The 15,734-nt window shown below is 37.3% G+C and overlaps 1 protein-coding gene across 2 annotated transcripts in view; it reads left to right on the top strand.

Annotated features, from left to right (window-relative positions):
- The first annotated feature begins 2,669 nt into the window (after positions 1-2,669).
- The window catches only part of LOC117120772 (exportin-T-like), a 59,674-nt gene continuing 46,609 nt past the window's right edge, over positions 2,670-15,734 (top strand). The window contains exons 1-6 of one of the 2 annotated variants that reach the window (XM_033265854.1): positions 2,670-2,798; positions 4,313-4,408; positions 5,028-5,164; positions 5,780-5,849; positions 10,722-10,940; positions 11,963-12,316. In XM_033265854.1, the coding sequence (XP_033121745.1) occupies positions 4,349-4,408; positions 5,028-5,164; positions 5,780-5,849; positions 10,722-10,940; positions 11,963-12,316 (840 nt within the window). In that variant the 5' untranslated portion in view covers positions 2,670-2,798; positions 4,313-4,348. The remainder of the gene's footprint in view (positions 2,799-4,312; positions 4,409-5,027; positions 5,165-5,779; positions 5,850-10,721; positions 10,941-11,962; positions 12,317-15,734) is intronic. The other variant, XM_033265855.1, reaches the window with a different exon arrangement.

Below are 15,734 nucleotides of genomic sequence, written 5' to 3'. Positions count from 1 at the left end.
CCTGGATCCGCCACTAAAAATACCAGCAACTGTGAACAGCAGACTCCTGAAAAGCATAATGTACAATATATGGGTCAACTGAGGGACTGAATCGCATGTGAAAACATTATCATCAAATAATGCATAAACTCATGGCTTTAAAGATACAGTACAGTACTAGGTCTTTAAACATAAAAACTCTTCTAACAAATCCTTCACTTTTAGTGATGCTATACATATTCAGATATAATGAATGGAAAAACCAGTATGTTGCAAAAAAAAAAAAAAAGGAAAAAAAAAATCAACACTCAAAATCAAGTGGAAGGACAGGCATTCTACAGTGGACCTTTTTGGAGTGTTATAAAACTTGACAACAGAACAGGACAAGGAATACGCGCGTCTCTTACATACCCGTACGTCTTGCAGGGGCGGATCCATTAGGGGGTTACGGGAGGGGTGGCGCCAGGATTTGCCCGACGTGGGGGGGGGGGCGAGGTCCCACGAGGAGGCCGATGCCCCACGAGGAGGCCGATGCCCCACGAGGAGGCCGATGCCCCCGACGAGGGGTCAGATTTCCCCGACGAAAGCAACATGGGCGTGGTCGAGCTTCCATTAAAAGGTTTGGAAAGTGGTCCAGGGGCGAAACCCCCAAGAATTTTAACAATTTAGGGGTATCAAAGGCTTATTTAATCGATTTTAGAGTCTATTGTGGAACCTTAGCAACAATATCCAAGGGGCGGAGCTTAGTGAAAGGTCCCATGATTGCCTTCCTGTCTATCAAAGACGTTGATGAAGGCAATGCTGTCGGGTTAGATTTGATTGGTAATGATAAGAATAGCAATAATAACAGATAGGCTTGATATGAATGCAACGTCATGCAATAATAATTAGAAATAATTCTTTCAACAATTCAGAAATTCATTCAAACATTCATTCAGAAATTCAAAAACACATAATACTCGTAACAGGAAACTGTACAGGTTTGGATTACAGAATGATTATTTGAATTTATTTGGTTTAAATACATAAAATACATTTAAAATGTGAACAAACAAAAACGAATTATCTCATAAAATACATCAATAGAAACATAAAAACAGATGATGTCATGCAAGGGTTAACAAGAGAATGAAGAACCAAGAATAATTAGATAAAGTTTCACATAATTAGTGTAAATTTTCTGAACATTTAACTGGGACAGTTGAGACATCATTAATTAAAATCAGATATTATTTATATTCTGTGCATTTTAGAATTCAAGGTTATTCGATATTCTTGAAAGTTATAGCTAAACTCCCCCTAGATCTTGTAAAACCAGATGCACAATGATTCTTTTTCGCATAGGGCCTACTACATTTTACAATAAAAAAAATAATCCTTTTCAACTGGTAATAATGCAATTTTATTATTAGGCCTACATTAGCATTAATTTATTTTATTTTATAATTTAAAAGAAGAAGCCTCAAAATCCTGTGGATATTAAAGACAAAAAAACAACAAAGGAATGGCAATATGCACAGTAATCAATTAGAATTTGGGGTTGTCAGATGCATAAACCATTCCAAGTTTGTACAGATTTATTATGTCTTCCAAGCTTTCATCAATACTCAATAAACAAATATTTATTTCACAACCTTCGCCCCAATGGATGGATACCAGTGGCGGTTTCAAGGGGACCCAGATGGGCTGCCCGGACCTAGGGNNGCTGTCTTGATCAGCCCCCCCCCCCCCGCCTCCTTTTCGGACATTATGGACCCGCCCCTGTTTACAATTATTTTGCAAAACAGTCAAAATTGACTTGAATTAAATTTAAATTTATTAGCTTCTCCAACACACAAAACATTACAAAGAAAGCAAAAGAGTAAAACGATTAAAACAGTACCTAAAAGCAAACAGAGTGATGGAGAACGTTGTTCTAAAAGCTAGCAAATACTGGCTCATTTTCAATGGGCCAGGATCCGCTGAGATAAAAAAACAGCATTGTACCTAAAAGCAAACAGAGTGATGGAGAACGTTGTTCTAAAAGCTAGCAAATACTGGCTCATTTTCAATGGGCCAGGATCCGCTGAGATAAAAAAAACAGCATTGTCAAACACCAAACAAGTTTAAAATGGAGAAAAACAATTTAAAAAAAAAGGTAAAACATTCAAAGATAAAAACAATTGGAAAGATAAAAATTAAAAAGTTGAAAGGTTAAAATACTAGTGAGCAATCAAAAATTGGAACAATCAAATATATAAAAAGAAAAAAAGATTAAGTCAAAATCAATGACAAAATTGCACAAGAGTTTCTCCAATATGTTACTGATAAAGAATGAACTTGAGCCTTCTTTTTTCGCTATTTTTTATATGATATTTGAACTGAAATTTTCGAATAGGTCAAAATTTAGGATCATACTAGTAATCCAAAACTTTCCGAATTCGTAATCCAAAATTTTGAATTACAGGGCCCTCCGATTAAAGAACACTTTTGGGACCGGGGTTTTCATAGTTTTTAGCATCTTTGGTGTCTAATTAGAATAATAAAAATAAAAAAAACATTGTTAATTTGGGACCACAAAATAGTTCCCAAAAGAGGGGTCTTTCATTAGAAGGAGAGGCTGAGTAATCCAAGTAAAATTACGCATCACAGAATTTCAGACGATTTCATTACCCTTTCCTTTAGGCCTAATGAGGGCGTTTTCCATGAAAGGAAAACACGTTTCATATTGTACGTAAACATGATAGTTGTCTGTGCGTACGCCCAAAAACAGTGAATTAACCTTCATGAAAGTATCGGAATTAATTCTCGAAACTGCGGAACACATCATCCATATACAGGTATAAAACTAAACAACTGTTAAGTTTAGGCTTTTGAGTATATAATTAAGCAAGAAAACTGGTACGCCAGTGCAGTAGGCCTAGGATAGGACTGGGTCCAGGCATATCGCCTGCGTCAACTTGATAGGACCGTGTACTGCAAGCCGGTACGTGCTTTGCGATGATAGGAACTATAGGCCTAGGCCCCTAGCCTGGTTTGCACCGGTAAGTGGTAAGACATGAGGTCGGTTTCGAAAGATTTCGTAGAATGCCGTTCAACAATTTTTTTTCAGAATCAAGAGGAATGCACATTTAAAAAAAATTAAATCATGCTGGAAATTACAAATTTAAAATCTCAGCAGGGAGGTATAAAACAGGAAAAAAGCTCAATAAAGCAGACCTCACAGAAGTGGCTTTGTAAACTTGGTGCCCCTACTTTGTCCCTACAGTACCTAGATCACCAGTTTGATGTACCTACTTCAATTGTGAGGTGATTGTCTACATGTGTTTACAGCTGCTGTTATTAGGGAACTTTTGATTTATGTGACAATGTTACTGTAATGCACTTGTCAGTTGAAGTCCTGAACTCCCCGACCCCCCCCCCCCCCCCCGGACCCAGGCCTAGCGGGGACTTAGCCGGGGATGCAATTTTCAAAACAGTTACATGCACGTGAAAGTACCGGCAATGCGGGGCATCGTTTTAACGTACACCCGGCTAAGTCCCCGCCACTTACCGCTGTAGTCCTGGTAAAATGCTAATAAATGATTGGATGATAAGACCTACGAAGGTCTATTAGTCTAGGTCTAAATCAAAGAGCTAGGCAGGAGCTAGGCCAAGTAGATGAGCTTGCTTGATGGAAACACTACGCATGCATATCGCTGAAGCAGATTTCTATGGAAGTTTGGAAAAGTGTATAAAAAGGAGACAGATTGACAGATTGATCATATAAAAAGAAAATGATTGATTGAATAATAACTGATTGGTAGAATTTAATTATTCAATATCAAAACACAACTATGTGTACATCCCTGGCTCAGTCCCGACTGGTGCCCCGTTAGGACCTGGGTCCGGGAGGAGGGGGGCGGGGTAGGGACTACAATTGGATTCACTTATCCGTGACTGACATTCTCTGCACAAACTTCTCGCATGCGCTGATGGCTTCTTGCGATGTCATTACATTCTACGTCCTACCTTTGTTGTAGAATCGAAAGCTCCTTACCTATTATCGACCTTGTATTATCGACAAGATGGTGTCATGTCAGCGACATGACTCAATAGGACTCTTGGAGAGTAGCAAGTTGTGAGAATCAGTAGTCCACATCCGTATAAATGCTGAAGCCTTCAAATATGAAGGTTGATCCTCAATTTTGAAAGAAGAAACCATGGATTGGTGAATAGAGCTTATACTTTAGTCAATAATTAGTTGTTTAAATAATTTTTTAAGTTTATGTGTAATGTCATCAAGTGCAAATAAAAAAAATATTAACATTTTTGACCTTTTATCAGGCTCTATTCAATGTAATGTGTCCTCTAGTATTTTTCAGTGTCGTAAGATGAAATAGAATGCAGTATGGATCCTCTTCAGATACAGAGTATTGGTGTTTACACAGACCCACACCAACAGGCACAGGTAAGTTTTGGGATAGTATCTCGCTCATTGTGATATCATAGTCGGGATTGGATTGGATTTATTCAGTGTAAACAACAAGGATAGTTCAAGGAAGTCTAGAAGAAGACTTTTTTTCCAGTGGGGTCCTTTCTGGTGGTCATTGGGCAGTACACCGGGAGACAATCCCCTACTCTTTTCCGAAGAGTGTACTGCGTTCTTTAACATGCACATGGGCCATAAATGCACATGGGACCAACGGCTTAAACGTCTCATCCAAAAGACGGTGCGCTATTGTAACTTGTATTTCAGCCCTCCAGCTAAAACACAAGGAGAGGCAACGATGGGAATTGAACCGGGGACCTAGAGATCTCCACGGTTCAGCGCACACACAGTGGTACCACCAGATTAGCCAACTGAGCTAAATATAGAAAGTGTGTCGACTAAGAGTTGAAAATATTTATTTTTTCTTGTATTATGCAACCAAGAAGAACATTTAAATTTTATACTATAATACATTTTTAGGAATGGTTGTATTTTCCTTCTTACTTCCCTAGAGATGCTGGCAGATTTATTTTAATATTTTGAACGTAGAGCACCTTAACTTCCTAAGTTACAACTCCACTTATGTTCATATCTGTAGGTTCTCGGTTATTTTGAACAACTTAAGCAGTCACCAGATGGATGGAAGCTCTGTGGGGAGACCCTGAACAAAGGGGCTGCTGATGAAAATGTCTCCTTTTTCTGCTTCCAAGTCTTGGAGCACTTCATCATGACCAGGTGATCCTTTTAAGTTTATTTAGTGATGGGATGATGGTGATGATGGTGTACCCATGCCAACTTCTCATGCATTGGTGCGTGAATGCGCGAGTCACGTGCATGAGCGTCCACTTTTTACGTCTCATGCCTACAATACCTTGTATTCTCAGGCATCATAGAAAGTTTATAAAAGATGAAATTTATTGGCTGATGATACCATCAATTTCATAAAAATGAAGTGAATACAAGCCATATAAATTTCTTTTAACGAAGCTAAACTGACTGACAACTGTAATCACTTGCAGTTCAACCACTACAATTTCAAAAAATAACATAGAGGGTACTTTCATGAATTTTTTACATAGAGGGCGCTATATACTAATTTTATTTTTGTTTGTCTCTGTTGACAATGATCATGGTGATATTGATAATCATGGTGATGACGATTTTGATGCTGATGTTGGTGGTAGTGGTGGCAGTAGTGAGAGTGACAATAATAGTGACAATTTTATCATGATGATGAATGTACAATAATGATAGTGATTTTTGTTGTATTTTTGTTATATCTATTGTCATTGTTATATCCTCAAAAGGACTACATGACTGTCATAAACCTAAGAAATCTCCATTTTACAGGTTTAAGTCAAGTACTGCTGAGGACCAGCAACACCTTCGACAGATCTTGATGAACTGGTTACAGTTAAAGGTCAGTCACCCCATCTGTATTTTTTTCAAAACACCAAATTTAACAAGAAGTTTCATCATTCTGTGTCCTTAAATGATTATTTACTTACCCATGTGGTCCCTTATGGGACATATGGCTTAAATCAATACTCTCATTTATAAACCAAGTCACTGTTATATGCTTGAAAATGTGGTTGTTTTTTAGTCACAATTTTCAATCACTGACATTCTCAATATCATCATTTTACTATCTTAATTTCTTTATTAATTTATGCACACAATACATGTACCAAGGATTGTCAATAGCGAAATATGTCACTGTAATATGTGACAATTCCATTCTTAACACAATACACACATGATGCTTTACACAAACAAAATCCCAATATCAAGTTTAGGGAGTGGAGTTGTTTTGGTTGTGAGAAAATCTCCTGTAAGACAGAAATTGATCCCAGAACCCTGGGATTGGAAGGGAAGCATCTTAACCACCATGCTATTTAACTCCACTTCCAAATAATAACATTACACATACTTACTACCACCACCACCATCGATGACTATCATTCTCAATACCATCATCTCTGCTGTCATTGTAGAAGGCGAGACAGGGCAGTGGAAATTGTTGAGTATGAAAACGCTAGAGTTCGAGAACCTGCTTAAGTTGTTTGTTAAGACACTTTACTCCCATTACCTCCAGCGAGTTGAATCTTCAACGCTCTAACTGTATATAAAAGATCCACATGTTGCTGCCATAGACGCAGGTTTAAAGTTAACTCTCTCCCTCTTTCTTAAGATGTCCTCTCAAGTTTGTTTTTTTTGTATAAGAACAGTTGGCCTATTGTGTTGTGTCCATACAATTTCATTGCACATCCTTTGAGAAAAGTTGGAGTTAACTATAGTGTTCTGGTTTACGCTAGCCCCAGTGGTCCAGATGGATGGATTTATTCGGTGTAAACACCAAGTACAACTCACAGAAGTCTGAAGAAGACTTATTTCCAGTGAGATCCTTTTGGTGGTGATTGGGCAGTACATTGGGAAACAATACCCTACTCTTTTTTGAAGAGTGAACTGCGTTATGTAGCGTGCACATGGACCATAATACACATAGGACCAAATAAACGTCTCAACAGAAAGACAGTGTGCTCTCATAACTTGCATTATATTCTGGACTTTGGAAAGTAATACACACTAACCGGTGTCACATGGATTCCCCCATTTATGGAATTTTAGTTGCAAACCTATAGTTGTTGTTGCTTGATGGTTAATATGCTTGCTTTTCAATGGAATGACGCATCGGTTGTGGTTTGGACTCCTAACCTTGAGGTCAGGGGTTTGATAATCTCGCTGTGCAAGTCGCTTGTGTCCTTGGGCAAGGAACTTTATCTACATTTGTCTCTCTCTACCCAAGAGTATAAATGAGTACCTGGTAGGATGTTGTAGCATTGAATGTACTAGTTTCTTGCGCTAAGCAAGTAGTGCATGACTAGGTATACAACCCAGGGAGCGGAGAAGGTTGTTGGGACTATATAAATATTTGAGTATTATTATTATGGTTTTGGGTTCAATTCTCGTCATAGTCAGGATTATTATTCTAAATTTCAGTTTGCATTGGATTAATTTTGACCAGGACAAAAATTTCCTTCATCAAATCATATTTCAACTTGAATTAAGTACGAAGTAGTTTTTACCAAGCATATCGGGTAGTATACTTTTTCGCATACTTGTTCAGTCTAATCGTGAATACATTCTACGAAAAGGTCATCTAGTGATGTGTTGTAGCACATGATCTGAAAGAGTTATCTGAATCACAGTGTTGAAGTTGGACCTTTCCTGTCAGAAAAACACAGGCTTGTTATTCCTATATATATAAAGGCAATGTTACTTGTTTCCAATGTTTTTATTTTTACATGGTTGTGGTTTTAAATGTAAGTCAGAAATTTGGGCTGGGTCAAAGAGGACCTGTGGCAGCCACAGTGCAATTCCCACTCAACTTAAATACAAACCTATAACGGACACATACGGATACAGACATAATCCTTATCCTCTTAACTTTCAGTATAGGGGTAATTCGAGGAGCCAAGCTATCAGACTCCTATTAAACCCTGATGCTGACTTGATTTGAACTGGGGTCTTCAGCACAAGAAGAAGCAGGAACAATACCTTTCAGCCAACTGCTCAGCTCTGAGCTTTGACCAAACAAGCACAATGCAAACACCATTTAAGCCTCATAATTAGTCTTTTATGTAGAGAGCCTCAATGTATATGTTTGTCTTGTGTGTATTTTTGTCTTGTTTCAAGTTGCACCAATACACCATTAGAAGGGATGTAACATTAGGGAAGAAAAGAAAGGCTCTCACTAATTCTTACAAACATCCCTTTGTCATCATTTTTTAAAATCACAGGGGGTCCCAAGTGTCTCTTTATTTTGGGTTCTGTCCCAGAAATTGGGATGACCTCCCACACTCCTATAAGGCAGGGGCGTATCTAAAGGGGAGTGCGGGAGGGGGTGCAAAACTTTCTTGGGCCCCCCCCCCCCCTAGTCACCCACCAGAAATCATGGTCAAGTAGTTAAAAACCACATAAAACCACTTTATTTTGCGAATTAGTGCCCCTTAACTGATCATCAAGCGCCCCCCCCCCTTCTTAATCTTTGTGCCCCCCCCTCCCATCAGCACCCCCATTTTGAGATTTCTAGATACGCCGCTGCTACAAGGTTGAATAATGTAATGGAAAATAACCCATCTCCTGGGTATGTACTGTATGTGTGTTGTGTTGGGTGGGCGTGTGTGTAGTGGTGGTTGTGACTCTGCGGTATTAGGCCTAGTTACGCACGTATAGATGGAGCCTTGCGAGGCAGGATTTAATGTTTTTTTCATGCCATTATGTACCAGTTCTTATAGGCTAGACATATATAAATGCTGACTTAAAACATGTAGTATGATTTACTAACTAAATTAAAATATATATATTTTTTTTAATTTTTCAGCAAACGTGATTAATTAATTTTAATTTCATTATTGTGAATCTTGCAAGTTGCAGTTACCTTGCTAGAATTCTATGTTCTTTGATGAGATGTAATAAATCAGCCATAGCCTCTAACATGCCAATGAACCAAGCAAAGCCTTGTTGACTGCCAAGAACGCTTTACTAGCTAAATGCTAAATAAATAATAATATTTATAAATTTATATTTTAGGCCAACTGCAATGTGTAAACAAATGTAAAATTGTTAAATAAAAGTAAACAAATTGATGAAAATTGTTTGTTTTCTTCATTTTGTGTAATACTCTCATGTTGCACAGCGCGTTGTAAGGCGTCACAGCGCGTCGCTACAGGAGGCGATCGCTTCATGAAAAAAATCTCCCTATTTTTTGGTTTTCAAACTTGGGATCTCTGAGAGAAGGTTTCACTTTGTGTGCTGGTTTGCCATTGTATGTTATCCAGTGACCAGGGCTCAGCGCTTTTGATCATTCAATGTGGAATTGGGACTATATAAATATTTGAGTATTATTATTATTGTTTTGGGTTCAATTCTTGTCATAGTCTGAATTATTATTCTAAATTTAAGTTTGCATTGGATAAATTTTGACCAGGACAAAAATTTCCTTCATGAAATCATATTTCAACTTGAATTAAGTACGAAGTAGTTTTTACCAAGCATATCGGGTAGTATAATTTTTCGCATACTTGTTCAGTCTAATCGTGAATACATTCTACGAAAAGGTCATCTAGTGATGTGTTGTAGCACATGATCTGAAAGAGTTATCTGAATCGCAGTGTTGAAGTTGGGTCAGAAAAACACAGTCTTGTTATTCCTATATATATAAAGGCAATGTTACTTGTTTCCAATGTTTTTATTTTTACATGGTTGTGGTTTTAAATGTAAGTCAGTAATTTGGGCTGGGTCAAAGAGGACCTGTGGCAGCCACAGTGCAATTCCCACTCAACTTAAATACAAACCTATAACGGACACATACGGATACAAACATAATTCTTATCCTCTTAACTTTCAGTATAGGGGTAATTCGAGGAGCCAAGCTATCAGACTCCTATTAAACCCTGATGCTGACTTGATTTGAACTGGGGTCTTCAGCACAAGAAGAAGCAGGAACAATACCTTTCAGCCAACTGCTCAGCTCTGAGCTTTGACCAAACAAGCACAATGCAAACACCATTTAAGCCTCATAATTAGTCTTTTATGTAGAGCCTCAATGTTTATGTTTGTCTTGTGTGTATTTTTGTCTTGTTTCAAGTTGCACCAATACACCATTAGAAGGGATGTAACATTAGGGAAGAAAAGAAAGGCTCTCACTAATTCTTACAAACATCCCTTTGTCATCATTTTTTAAAATCACAGGGGTCCCAAGTGTCTCTTTATTTTGGGTTCTGTCCCAGAAATTGGGATGACCTCCCACACTCCTATAAGGCAGGGGCGTATCTAAAGGGGAGTGCGGGAGGGGGTGCAAGGCCCTCAAAACTTTCTTGGGGCCCCCTAGTCACCTGCCAGAAATCACGGTCAAGTAGTTAAAAATCACATAAAACCACTTTATTTTGCGAATTAGTGCCCCTTAACTGATCATCAAGCGCCCCCCCCCCCACCTTCTTAATCTTCGTGCCCCCCATGAGCACCCCCATTTTGAGATTTCAAGATACGCCACTGCTACAAGGTTGAATAATGTAATGGAAAATAACCCATCTCCCGCAAATTCAATATTGCATGTTTTTACTACTTTATTATCAACTGTCTCCCTGAAATTTAGTGCCGATGGGTAAGACCATGCTCAGCAGAATAAAATTAGATGTGCTTGATCTCCTGGAAGTGACTTGTGACCCTTGATATCATGACCACAGATACTAAGCTATTAAAAATGATATTCAATTTTAATTTTACTCAGATTACTTCTGGACATCCAGAAAAGACTTTCATCAAGAATAAAGCAGCACAGTTGTTCTCGTTGGTGTTTGTCTGCGACTTTCCGGCTGGATGGCCAACGTTCTTCTCTGATTTGCTGCACACGTTGCAGATGGGTAGCAAAGTGGTTGACATGTATCTGCGGATTCTATTGGCCATAGATTCTGAGGTCGTTGACCGGGAGATTGTTCACACCCCTGAGGTAGGTTGTACTTTGTATTATGGGATTGAATCGTAAATTTCATATCGATATGATATATTCAGTCATGATACACAATACAAACATAAATATACATTCTTTTGTGGGATTGTCCCACTTTTATTTGTTCCTTCATTTCCTTCATAACCAAAAATTCACATTTTCCATTAACACTCTCCCCGCCAAACACGGAGATCTCTGTTTTTGGTAAAACAACGCTTGACCGCCAAACATGGAGATCTCCATGTTTCAGATTTTTTTTACATCCGATAGATGTTGTAATTGCCAACATGTACTAACAATTTGAACACTATATTTAGTCTGTAAGTATTTCACTATTGTTTATTTACATTAGTGTTTTGATTTACTTTCACAAAATCATGATTATCTCAGCTTCGAAATTGCATAACAGTCATTTTCATTTTACTGTTAACGGGTCACAGATTGTGATTATAAAAGTGTTTGGTACCATTGTAAACCTAAAATGTTCTTGTAGTATTCATTACATGACATTCTGATCACATACGCACTGGCGGTCAATATAAATATTGTTTTATTACTATTGCCATATTTATCATTTATCCTGAATTTTTACTTTTTTGTATTTCCCTCACATCCAGCAACAAGTACACTTGCTACTTACAAGATTAAACAATAGTTTATAAACAAAATCCCTTTTTGAGGTCTATAGAGTGGAGTTGATTTTAGTTGTGAGAAAAAATAGGGACTGGAAAAGGACAAATCATTTTTTTTTACATTGTGAGATGAGCGTTTGGTGTGTAGCAACAGTTGGCTGAATCAGTTGAACCAAAAACAGCAGAAAACATTTTCCCCTGGAGCTTAATATTTGTTCTAAATGAATGCATATTTTCGGCTTAAACTTTTCATCTCAAACTGAAATTTCCACTGAATAATTTCAGATAATTTATACTCCAAATATTGAAATGTATGACATCTTGTTGAGATTCAGTATTTAAACATTAATCATCACTTCAATTTCTTTTCTTTTCTTTTGTAAAATATAGGAAGCCCAAAGAAACACGCTTCTTAAAGACGAGATGCGTGCACGATGTGTGACTGAGCTCGTTGAATCCTGGTACCAGATCCTAGAAACGTATGAAAGGTCACACCCAGAATTAACCTGTGACTGTATCGAGGTCATAGGACTTTACGTGTCATGGATAGACATTGGTCTGATCGCAAATGACCGGTTTGTCGGAAAGTTATTAAACTATCTAGGAATTGATGTTTTACGTGAATCTGCGTGTGATTGTCTGCATGATATCATCAATAAGGGGATGGACCCTATTATGAAAACTGAACTCATTGAGTCTTTGATGAAGGTTCTTGAAGATATTCGTGTCATTCCTCCAAAGGAAGTGAGTATTATACATCTGCTTAGCTTTTTTATTAACATGTTTGCTGCCAGGAACGTGAGTTGACGTCCAATAGGGTTCACTCACACCTGTCCAACATACCGCTGTTGTATTGCACATAAACTCACTAGCTGTGAATAATGATCTAAAAAATAACTACTGTATATTTGTTCGTGTTTTTCTACAGTTTAGAAATAATTTTCATCATGGTGGCAGCCTTTATGCTTTGGCATATAGGACGTAACCAAGGAAAAGGCTTGATAGTCAATGTGTTAATATTTTACTTTTATGAATTTTTTTTGCTATTTATATATTTTTTACTTAATTTTTTAGTGTTTTTTATACTTCTATATTTTTTTATGATATTTATTTGATTAATGTTACTTATTTGATTTTGTTTGTACTACTGTATTGACTTATTATTATTTTCTTAATTTTTTTATATCTTACTCTTATAATAGGCTTGACCCTCCCCGACCCTGCTGGTACTGCCTGTATCCGAGAGGAAGGTTTAAAATAATAAAACAAAATCATCCTTTAGTACCTGCTGTTATAAATTAATGTTTTTTGTGCTGTATAGGTGATGGCAATTATACGTTAACGTTTAAAAACTAAGCAAAACGGAGCTTTGGATTTGTGCGACGAGGCGACGCTAGAATGAAATCACTCATGCGTGACCGTCCTACCTGGCGTCCTAAGTTCTCTGCATACTTAGATTTGGCCAAATTGCGTTCCAGAATTTACTCGACGAGGTGACCTTAACGTTCTCACTTGCGCAGATGACTTTTACTGACGTCATTTCGTTCTACGTCCTACCGTCATCGTGCAATCGAGAGCTCCCTAAAGTTACGTGAACTTGACTATAGCCCTATTCACACTATCAAATTTTATTTGACAAAAACATGTGACATGCCTATATATGGACATGATAACATCATATCATGAACATATACAGTATAGGCATACAACAGGTTAGGCATACAACAGTTTTTTTGTCAATGAAATTTTGATAGTGTGGACATAGTTTCTGATTACTTGCCTGCTCATTGAAACAGCATATTTACTTTATTTTATATGTATTCAACTAGATGTGTGCCTCAAACCTTTGTTCCTTGGCTCTACCTCTTAAGCCCTGTCAAGATTATCACATTTGCTTTGCCTAAATGTTCATGATGTGCCTGTATGGTCACTTCACAACCATTTGTTTTTGTCTCTCGACAGGACTTTTAATTGCTCTGTCACACTAATACATTTATGCAACAAATTTGTGTGGTGTACCCAAATTTTGGCATGATGATGTCATACCATGAAACCTCGAATTGAAGTCCAATGGGCTTAATCTTGAGAGAAAGCCCATCTTGATTGAAGCCACCTCTTTAGTTTTCAAAATTACCCTCGAAAAAGAAGCCCATCTCGAAATGAAGACCATGGCTTCTTTTCGAGATTATACAGTTGATACACTCTACATGAATTTTTAAAAAAAATTAACTAATAAAAACCATGCTTAGATTATACGTTAATTTATGTGATTTAATGCCAGTTAATACACTCCATGATAGAGATTGAAGTTATAGTGGCCCTATTTATTGTTTTATAGTTAATAATTCACAAAATTTACAACATTCATTTTGAAAAGAAGCCTCCTTTTTAGTTTGCAGTAGCCCCAAAGGGAAGCCCATCTCAAAAAAAAGGCCACCTCGAAAAAAAGCCCATTCAAAGGTTGCAAAAAAAGCCCAGGGCTTCAGTTCAAGGTTTTACTGTGTTAATACAGTATAGCCAAATATGGGCATATCACTGTTTTCTTTATTAGCAAGATTATACAGTGGTCCCATTAAAGAACAAGTCCTTAAATACTGTACTAGGGACTAGTGATTTTCTTACTCAGTGTTGCTGGTACTTAAGTAAAAAAAAAAATGAAATTAAACAGAAAAATGATTAAAATGTACTTTTGAACAATTTCAAATATACAATTTTGTTTCTCCATTTAGGTCTGTACTGCCTCTAACTATAAATAGTGGTTAAAAAACAAATCTGATAAATGTATATTAGGATTGTTTCTAAAAATAAAGTAAAAAGTGTCACTTATTTGTCACAATTTTGCGGACAAAGCTAAACGGTTTTCAAGCTTTTGCCACAGACAATACATTTAAAATGGTGCCCATGTGCTTTTCTGGACAAACAAATTCAATTCAATGCTGATTATTACTTCCCATATAACAGTGAACTCAAAGAAATGTAGGGCAGTTTTCCGCTGGCACCAGCCAAAAAAGAGTCTTTCATATTTTTTCATTTCTCTTTTAATCCTTTACTAATTTTCCATATCCGCTATTGCTTTTAGACTACGTGCTTTGTAGAACATTCAACTCGCTTTCTTTATAGCTAGATTGGTGGTAAACACGTTTGTTTTAACTTGCATGTGCATTTCGCAATGTGCGAGTTAAAATGGGAAATAAGCGTCTGTGTCATTGATGAGTTTCACATTTTCATGACCAATAGTAATGTAAGATATAAATTTGCTGCAGCGCATTAAGGTCCCAAATGCTGTTATTTAGTTCAAAACAAACTTAAAATGTTGAAAAAAAGATGTTTTTTTAGACGGTACTGTACTCTGCCATTTGAGGGTTAATTTGCCACATAAATTGAGTGATTTACCTCATGCAAGTCAGATATGCAATCGGTAAAACACCGTAATGTATAGCCATAATATCGGTGCTGGTTGCGAAAGGGAGAACCAAGTTCTTCCATTAAACTGCATAAGCCCAATCCTGAGCATTCTGGCAGTTGGTGTAGGAGGCTACGATTGTAGATTGGTATGCTGAGATTATATTTGTGTGGGAGTTAGTGCACAAACTAGTCCACCCCCGAGCTCTTTGAGACAGTTTTGGTATAAAATGCTAATATCAGGGATTTAGTTATGGTGGGTGGAGCCACGCAGCCTTACAGTTTTCCACCCAGTCTAAACCTAATTTTTTTTTATGGCACCCACCCTTATTAACCCACTTTTCCATCCTTAAAATCCACTCTTATTATTTAGAGATTTACCAATGTCTATCACCCACCTACCCTTAAAATGTCTATCACACACCCTTAGTTTTCTACAGTTACAACCCTGCGCTATGCAGAGATCCCAAGTTTGAAAACCAAAAAATAGGGAGATTTATTTCGTGAAGCGATTGCCTCCTGTAGCAACGCGCTGTAACGCCTTACGACGCGCTGTGCAACATGAAAGTCTTGCACAAAATGAAGAAAACAAACAATTTTCATCAATTTGTTTACTTTTATTTAACAATTTTACATTTGTTTACACATTGCAGTTGGCCTGGTGGCCTAAAATGTAAATTTTTAAATATTAATATTTATTTAGAATTTTGCTTGTAAAGCATTCTTGGCAGCAGTCAACAAGACTTTGCTTGGTTCATTG

Source organism: Anneissia japonica, unplaced genomic scaffold (assembly GCF_011630105.1).
Source record: "Anneissia japonica isolate Jap-2015-1 unplaced genomic scaffold, ASM1163010v1 scaffold69_len1423075_cov170, whole genome shotgun sequence".
Lineage (NCBI taxonomy): Eukaryota > Metazoa > Echinodermata > Crinoidea > Comatulida > Comatulidae > Anneissia > Anneissia japonica.
This window is presented reverse-complemented; position numbering and strand designations above follow the sequence as displayed.